The sequence below is a fragment of the Antrostomus carolinensis genome, unplaced genomic scaffold, assembly GCF_000700745.2.
Source record: "Antrostomus carolinensis isolate BGI_N321 unplaced genomic scaffold, ASM70074v2 scaffold10275, whole genome shotgun sequence".
NCBI classification, from domain to species: domain Eukaryota; kingdom Metazoa; phylum Chordata; class Aves; order Caprimulgiformes; family Caprimulgidae; genus Antrostomus; species Antrostomus carolinensis.
This window is the reverse complement of record NW_010317150.1, coordinates 10,017-19,404: the sequence shown is the minus strand read 5'-3', so window position 1 is coordinate 19,404 and position 9,388 is coordinate 10,017. Positions and strand designations below refer to the sequence as shown.

Sequence of the window (9,388 nt, the reverse complement as noted above, 5' to 3'; positions counted from 1 at the left end):
ATGCCCAAGACTGCTCTCTGAGACACAACCAGAGAAACAAAACAGGCTGTTTCTGTCGTGTTTAACGTAAAGGTAACTAGAAAAACATGACTTAAAGACAGGGGATCACAACTCCATTGTGATCTTTCCCCCAGGTCACCTTCTCTCATGCCAGATGCCCGCATTGTCTAGATATATCGAACTTCTCAGTGCAGAGACTGTCGCTTATGACTTGCAAATTTTTAAGATGCCCCAGCTCCTCTGGTTCCTAATTCCCTTTCAGAAATTTTACCTGTCATTAGCACAGAGCAGAACTGTGGGAAGTCAAGCACCTCGGGCACCAGGGCAGAGAGTGATACACGTAAGACAAAAAGGTTGTTGATAGTTTGATTGGAGGGTGGGAGGGGGAAGAGAGATGCATAATTGGCACCAGCACCCTGGATCCACCACCACAGAGGCAGCATGTGCAGAGAGGCAACTCCACAGATCTCAGCTGAGTTCCTGTGATACACGCACTGTAGCAGGGGCAATTCCACGTCTCCTGTGTACAGCAAGGTTAAAACATGGTTAAAATGCACTTGGAGTCTAACGTCCCATCTGTAGACCTGGGAGGTGATGGACTTGAGCTCCATTCTTTGTAAACTGGTATTTCTGAGGTACAATTCTTGCATCAAAATGAGGTTACTCAACGATGTGTCTTTGAGTTCAAAGTAGAAAGGGTTCAACTAGATCCCAGACAACAGCACTGACAATCCCTTGCTGCTGGAGTTGTTTTGGTGGAGGTACACGGCTGTCCCTGCTACATCAGGATTCAGTCTCTCGTTAGTTGCTTCCCCAGTTCCTTAATTCTCTTCTCTCCAGTAACCAGTGTATAAGCCCTCAGAATTTCAGTGTCACCTCCCTAACACATTTATGTAAGTGGAAGTGAGGGATGAGGTGGGGGGGGGGGAGGATATTCCTGCAGACGTGAGAACAAGTTTTAGCTCAAGAGAAATGACTGCTTCAGTGTTTCTGCTGTCCCCACGTTGCCCCCGCTCTCTCTCCCTCCTTCCCGATCTCATACCTGACAAAACCTCTGGTTTTCACCCCTCACACAGCGGTTCTTCCCAGATCAGAGGATCTCGACATTGAGATAATAGGAGCACTGGACATTTTTGGTGCTTGCCTTTGCCCTCACCCCCCAGGAGAGAACCATGTCTCTCTCTCCCTACTGCTTTCTTGTACTCTAGGACTTGTCTTGACCTTCTAGCACTGACTTTACTGTTTGCAGCTGTAGACCACCTCTTCCTGCATGCACTGTTGGCACTCAACATAGCAACACCACTGCACCTGACAGTGGCAAGAGAAGGTAACCAGCCGGCTCTGGGTGTTATAGCCTCGTCCACAGCACATGCTGTCACAGTTGCTTTCCCGAGAGCAGGTCCTTCCAGCAGTTCCCAGGGAGTATTTGCTGGGGCGACAGAAACTGGGAGAGTCTTCCACATACACCAGGTCAGTAGAGCGGGGTGAAGCAGGGTGCTTGGGAGAATGGCTGTGTCTCTGTGGGCCAGCCAGCTCCGAGTGTCCCACGGCATCATTGGTGGTGCTGAAGACCTTGACGGCATCATCGTAACGCAGCTTCAGCAGTCGTCCAATCTCATGGAAAGGTGAAAGCTGCTTCCAGCATGTCCGGACAGCACATGAGCCAGAGACACCATGGCACTTGCATGTGGTTTTGAGACCATTTTTCACAGCCTGATGAGGAAGAGAAGTGGTAGTCATTATCTGCCAGGACCATGAGCCTAATTCTGAGTAGAGGTAACACCTCAGATTGCAGACAGCCTGGAAGTACTTCAATTTTATTGGTATTATTCCTATTTTATGGAGGAAAAACAAGAAAAAAACAAAACAGAAGAATGGCTACAGAGTTGACTGGTGAGCCAGAGAGTAGAAAGTCTGAATGAGGACAAAGGGCTGAACACTAAATAAATTCTTACGAAGTCTATTTGGAACAGCAGAAGTAGTCAACCATGAAACTGAGTATCTCCAGCACAGTGGATTTCCTTTGGTCTGTTCAAATCAAGACAGTGGTCTAATCAAACAAGTAATTGGACTCAGTAAGTGGAAAACAATTAATTAAGTCAGCAGCCTGTAACATACAGGCCAAAAGGCTTTGGGTCAAGTTCTCCTTGACCCAAACTTATGACATGACCAGTTCCACAGCAAATCACCAGCAGACTCACAATTGATCTCGAGAGTGGCAACCCTTGATCTACTTGCCCATGTCACACCAGCTCTGAAGCTGTAGCTGTTCTTAAAACTCTCTGTGACCGTGGCATAAGGCATGAAGTAATTCAGCCAGTGAGTTTTACAGCTGTTATCGTGCTCCATGTGGCTGTCACTCAGCCTCTGATACCACCAGAGGATACAGGATGCTACTCTGCCACTCCAAGCATGCATCTTCTCACACCAGAGTTCAGGAGACTTTCCAGGGAGCATTCATTACCATAAGGTGTGAGTAGGAGCAGTGAATACTCTGAGGATGGGTTAGAAGACTTGCATTGAGTCTTAACTTCTTTCTAGACCTGCTGCTGTAGCTCCTCACCTTGATGCCGACATTGGTGTTGTGGATGTCCACCTTAGCCCGCAGGTCTTTGCCAATCCTCTTCTGACCCAAGAATTTTTTCAGGAACTTGGTGCTGTATTTGAGGTTGTCTCCACAAACGCCCCATTGCCAGGCCTTGCGGTTCTCCAGGTCTGGGGAGTCATCACAGGTGCAACGCTCCATACGCCCAGCGCTACATGCTCTGGCCAAGGAGTGGGTGAGAGCTGCAGAGGACACTGCATAGAGGAAGGCAGTTTCCTTAAAACCTGCACAGGAGAAGGATTAGGACAGAGTAGGAGCAGGAAAGGCAAAATAAGTTGTCCATCCACCTCACTGGCTCTCCTGACTGTCCATGAACTAAAACCAAGTGCAAAACTTAGAAATACAAAGAGGTAAAATTCTTCCCTTACCCACACACCGCTCCTAGCAGAGAATCTCAATAACAGGTTTGAAGTAACTGGGGTAGCAACACCCCACTCTCACCTGGTGGCTGTGACAATACAGAGACAGGAGACCACTCATGAATCAAGGGATGGGTGGCAAAAGCCAAACAGTCCTGGGAAAAGAGTCAACTGCCAAAAGTGACAGTCATGAAATTCCATTTGTCCTCCTCCTCACCCCAGAGCTGATGGGTATGAATAGAGGTTGTCACTGAAATCACGTTGTGGCTTAAAACCAGGAAATATTTAGTAGATACTGAAAAAAAATATTTTTTTAATCTGCCCCTTTATTTAAAAATATTTTTAATTGGGACAGTGTTGGCACAGGGTAGCAGCATTTCATATGGGAAGATCACATGCAGTTTGATTGGGAAAGGTTCTATGTTGAAGGACATCTTGGGCAAGAGGTACAGAGTCTCCTGCATGATTTTGGATTTTCTGATTTCCCTGTGAATTATCTACTCACAGTGACTGTGGTGATGCTTTCTGAAGTTATTCTCCATCCTAAAACAGGCTTCCCAGCTTGGCTACATTTTCTCTGAGGTATGTGATCATGACACACCACAGCATTTTAACCCAAAAGAAAGTACAGTACTGGAATAGAAATTCAGTCTGAAGACATGGGATCAGACAGGAATGGGAACATTGATATGGTACCTGTGAACTCCACAGAAGTCCCAGAAAACACTGATCGACACAAACCTGACCTAAACTTCAAAATATTTTGTTTTAATTGCTTGCCACCTCTCTTATTTAATCTAGGGAAAATCTTCATATTTTCTCCAGAGTTTATTTGCAGAAAACAAAACTATTAATGGGAAATTGCTTAACAACTCCACAGTTTAGGAAGTAGGGCAAGGAAGAGAAAGACAGTTGAGTGAACAATAGCTCAGAGTGTAGGAATGGATAGGATTGGCCAAAATAGAAAAAATTTTGGTTTGTGAAAAATAGAGCACACGTACATTGCATGGAAGGAAAAACATTGAAGCAAACAAATATTTCACATTGAAAAAAATCCAAATTTCCTTCCACATCAAGAAGGGAACAAATCTGTTTACCAAAAAAATGGAAGGGAGAGAGAGAACCCCAGAGAACTGATCTGGTCTTGCAGTTAGCCCTACTTTGAGCAGAGGTTGGAAGGAACCTGTAGAATTCATCCAGTCCAACCTCAAATCTTTCCATCATTCTGTTCCCTCAAAGAATTCCCATCCAGCTGTAATAATAGATCAGATCACTGACTGCTGAGATCCAGGTAAAGTCACCAGAAATCTGACCAGAGAACAGGACAGAGAGTTCTTCTGATAGCTATCAGTGAGAAGAATGAAAACTTGACTAATCATAGAATCATAGGACGTTTTGCGTTGGAAGGGACCTTTAAAGGTCATCTAGTCCAACTCCCTGCAGTGAGCATTAACATAATGGAGAGGCTGCATTAGCAACTTCAAGACAGACTTCATAGGACTTCATGGAATTCCAAAGTTTTAGATGAAAGATCTATCAACAGTATGGACATGGATGACAGAGTCAAGAAAATGTGGAGGAGGTCAAGAAGATCAATCAACTGCTTCCTACCTCACCATTTCAGCTGTTGTATCACTGGGACAAGTAATCTGCAACTAAGCTCTGTGGTTGATGATGCTCTATAAAATCTCTAAGGGTACTGGAAGAATAATGAAAAAATGTCACCAAATACATCAAAAGTTTTGGAAGGGCTGATATGAGACACAGTACAGATTATGGACAGCAACAGGATGCTCACGCATTTTCAAACCATGGCTAACCCAGAAGAAGGAGCTAAGAGAGGGTAAGATGTACTTGAGACCCTAAATCTGAAAAATAATTCCAGAAGCTAATCTCCAAATGCTTATCAAATATTCCAATAGATATTGTCCCAATGTCCTCTCTGACATATGGATACCAGAAATGAGGAGAGCATTTTAGAAACACTTTCTCATACCATATAAAGCCAGCAGGACCAGTTAGCTCCACATACCCTGCTAAATCTGACTTTGTGGAATACCACACTGCTTCTGCTATTTCTGACCAGTGATGGTTTGGTTTCTTCTGTGGCACTCCACGTAAGTCCTGGATAGATTTCAGCCCACTTGAAATCAGAGACCATTGCTTGTGGTCAGGCCACTGCAGACAGCAGTAACTGAAGATAACAAGCATGCTTTCAAATCGTCTCCTTCTTCTCCCTCCTCCCACCTCCTTTTCTGGAAAAGGTTCAGTGTTACCAGGCTGCTAAATGCTTGTCTGAAAAGTCTAAGAAGATTCCTTCTACTTTGTCATAAGGAACTGATCACCATTTAATTCACGAACCACATGAGGAAAGGAAAAACTAAATGGTCCTTAAGCCCTTCTGGAATAACAATGAGCAGCTGTTGAAGCTGGATTTTCAGTAGGACACAGCACAAATGAGCAGCAATCAGCTCCCACAATCATTATTTCAGATCTAAATAGATCTAAATCAAATTGTTGTCTGACCAACAATTTCTCCATGTGTCCTGGGTACCTATCCTCCCATTATGCCAATGGAGCTCCACAGACAGCAGAGCCTGGAGCCAATGCCCAGGCTGTCAGAGTCTCTTCTAAGGATGAGTCACTCTCCTGACCCCATTGACTGGGTTGCTAGTGACTAAGGAAGTCTTAGACACTCAATGAAAGGGGGAACATCTAAATACAAGATGTCTTTGCTGGGAAGTTTGATTGCAAACATCAGCACAGAACTGAACTTCAAGATGCTGAAGCAAGCCAGCTTCCCCTGGTAGGGCCTCGCACATGTCCAAGTCTTCCCCCAAGCTCTCTGGAATTATTTCTCTAGCTCAGCAGCCTATAAATACAGAAAGATGTTTGCTGCAATGGCAAGACACCGTTCTGTGGTGTGGTGTGCTCTAGACCACAAGGAAAACTATAACAGGAGGAGTTTAGCCATGTGGTGATTCTGCCAAAGGAAAGATGCTCAAGGCCAAAGATTTTTGAATGCTACAACAAAGATAGTGTGAGCATTTCAGAGCAAGTAGAAAAGACATCTCTCTGGGAAAAAATCCCAAAGAAAAAAACAACCAAACAAAACAAACAAAACCAACCAACCAAACAAACAAACAAAAGTGATGACCAGGAAGCTATAGAATTGTAGAAAGATTTTGGATGGAAGGACTTCTCAAGGTCTTTAATACAACATCCTGCTCAAAGCAGGGCTAACTCCAAAGCTAGATAAAGTTGCTCAGGGCTTTGCCCAACTGAATTCTTAAAAACTCCAGTGATGGAATTTCAACATCTCTGAGCCACTGCTCCTGTGCTGTACATTCCTAGATTCCTCATGACATCAATGAAACCACTGCTTGAAGGTCAAAGAATTTGACCAACAAGAAGCAAAGAAATGGATTGATGGGGAGAAGGAATGTAGAGTGCTCGTTTCTCAAGAAGGATTTGTCTGATTGGCTGGACCTGGGTTTTCTTTGCTAAAAGTATTTCTTTTCCCTAAATCACCATGTTGTTCGAGATGAAATGCTGCTTACCCGACCTCCAGCAGCAACTGACTGCCTCTATGGCAGTCTACCTTGGAAACCAAAAGATCATCATTGCTTTACAAATTTTTATGAAGACAACTACCACCATGCAACAAGATGGCTTGAAAAGTCTGTCCAGAATAATTTTAAATATACTTCTTTTCATGGATTTTTTAAAGAAGTGCAGAGGAAATGCAGAAGGATTCTGCATGGATCAGTGAAGAGTAATAGCCAATATAAGTGACTGCAAGAGTTATAGGAGGATTGTAGGTTATGCAAAAGTTTCCTAGTTGTATCCAGAGGAGTGTCAACGTTAAACAACAAACGGTGCAGACTGTGAAAATAAAGCTGGCATTTCAAAAACCAAAAAGCCCTTGGAATCTTTTTTTTTTTTACTTGATAAAATTTTATAAATACAGGAAAAAAAGATGGTGGTGTCTCTAGAAGCAGGAAAAGCAGAGGTGATCCAAATCAGTCATAGCAGTTTTTCACTTGTTACTGCAAATTAAGTGTGGCTTAATTTAACAAAAATAAAACTATTACAAAAATGAACCACCCCACTCGGACATGATGCTTTTCCCCCTCCTGCATTCCTAAAACCATTAAAGATAGTTTAAAAGTGTGTGATTTTCTTTACAGTTTCTCTAGGAACATGGTGATATAAAATGACTTAATAATCTCTAAAACTCTTAATCACTACTTGAGTGAAAGGAAGATAGACCGTTGTCTGACCAACAATTTCCAAAGCAACATCAAAACAGCAGTAGGGATATGTGAGAAAGAGATCAAAAGTGGCTGCTGAAAGTGTTCATGTTCTTCGTGAAAGAAACTAACCTACCTGCAAGCTAAAGGAAGATGAGAACTAATAATTGCTTCCAGCCAACTGTCCTCTCATACAGGAGATGGATCTAGCATACTTTTCGGTATTAAATCATCATTTGATCCTTAAGATTGTGTAATAAAAGTTTTCAAACACTTATCCTCATCTGCCAAAACAGGTTTTAAATTACGGGTGATATTTTATTTTGTCAGTCAGGAGACCATGGAAATGTTGAGGCATGCCACCACGAGATAATTAAATGTTTTCCAGCTATTTGAAGATGAGGATTATTCAATTGTCATTTTCAAGTTCTTTGAGGTTGATGAAGGTACAGATGTCAGAAAGTCATTCAAAATGATCACGAGCAGCTTCTTCCACGGTGTGCTAAAAAATTCCCAATAGAGCCTTGCAATGAAGTAAATCTGACCTTGTATGTGATGGTTTACTAAAATATTAACTTAATGTTTACTTTAATAAAAACTGATAATTTTAAATGGAAATGTTAAAAGTTTCAAACCCTAATTAAAATTAGCATTTTAATTTCATCAAAGTTAATATTGGTTTATTCGGTTCCTTTTTTTAACTTACTAAACATTCTCAAAGGACTTGAAATTCAACAATACTGAAGACTAAAACTCAGTAAGTGCTACTGAGCTTTACTGAAAGGCTGAAACTCAGTAACAGGCTGGTTGGACATTGCTTGGATGAGGACATGTTCAGCAGAGTGTATGTGTATGCTCTGGGAACTTTTAGTAAGAAATAGTTTCAGGTTCTATCTTCATTCTCTTTTTCTCTAACTCTTACAAATTAGAGGATTTATTATGCTCCCTCCTACCCCAACTACAGAACTTACAGAACATTTTCTTTCTCTAAAATATTCTGTGAAACACAAGCCAGTAGCTCTTCTGTCCACTCTGAACTTCTGCTGAAACTCCAAATATATGTGAAAGAATCTTGGGAGATATTTGTAAACATGCACTGAAATGCGTTAATGCTGATAAATAGCTTTTTCAAACAGGAAATTACAATTAAATTCTGTATCTGAGAACAACAGAGATTTACATGCAAAAATATCCAAAGAGCTAAAAAAAGTCTGTTCTTAAAATGTCCCTTGACATAAAGCGCTAACCCATGTTTTTCACAGAAACATCCCTGATTGCCAGCCAAGGAAGATGCTCAGCCTGGGAAACTCTGGTCTCAGACAAAAATCCACGAGCCAAGGGTGTGAACTTCCTTCTACTTTTCAATCCATGACAAATCATGCAGAAAAGGTAAGGATAAGGCAGATTTTGTGGCTAAAGGGCCCAAACTGCACCACTCCCATCCCTAGACACAACAGATGATCTCTGCGCTCCCTGGTCGCTGCCCCGTGTCCTTTGCTTAATTTGAGATGCACATTCCAAGGACTAGAGCACCAAGTGAGATTTTATACTGTAAACAAAAGACTACCTTGTACCTCGCTTCAGCAGGCTGGTCCGTCCTTCCAGGCTGCAGTTCCAGCGCTCGCTCCGAAACTGGTACTGACATTCCATGATCCCAAGTCTGATGGCATCACGCAAGGTCTCTGCCAAGCCAGGCTCCCTCCGGCAAAGCCTCTTCTGCTTGCGGGACAGTTTCAGCAAGTCACACTGCTTCATGTGGATCTTCCCCTGGGCAGAGCTTGTGGAGGGTCCCAGGGATGGGAAGTGCGTCAGAGCTTCTTTCCCGGTCAAGCTGAAAGGAAGTAGAAAAAAGGAGTGAGCTATGGAAGGTGGCAGTTATGGAAGAGAAAAGGTGATCAGAGGGAAGGATATTCCGAAAGCTGCTGCTCAGGGTACTTCACCAGCTCAGAAGATTAATCAATACAGATTGATTAGATCTAATATCCCATCTCCACCACACACCAAGGCAAAGTAGGAGACTAATGCTGTGGGGAGAAAGAAGAAACGCGTGTGTGTTGTCACCAGCAACCTCAGGTGGGAAGTTTTCTTGATTCCATGAAGAGGGTTTGTTCACACCCCTCCAGTTTTGTTTCCTTCACAGTACATTCACCATCACATACAGAATTTGTTTT

The 9,388-nt window shown here is 42.7% G+C and overlaps 1 protein-coding gene across 1 annotated transcript; it reads right to left on the bottom strand.

Moving 5' to 3' along the window:
- Positions 1 to 1,226: 1,226 nt before the first annotated feature.
- LOC104525354 (protein Wnt-9b) lies at positions 1,227 to 9,041 on the bottom strand. The gene is made up of 3 exons (XM_010168482.2): positions 8,792 to 9,041; positions 2,564 to 2,829; positions 1,227 to 1,713 (listed from the first exon to the last, which is right to left on the bottom strand). Exons 1-3 carry the CDS (start codon positions 8,970 to 8,972, stop codon positions 1,237 to 1,239), a joined length of 924 nt encoding a protein of 307 aa, XP_010166784.2. The 5' UTR covers positions 8,973 to 9,041; the 3' UTR covers positions 1,227 to 1,236.
- Positions 9,042 to 9,388: the final 347 nt, after the last annotated feature.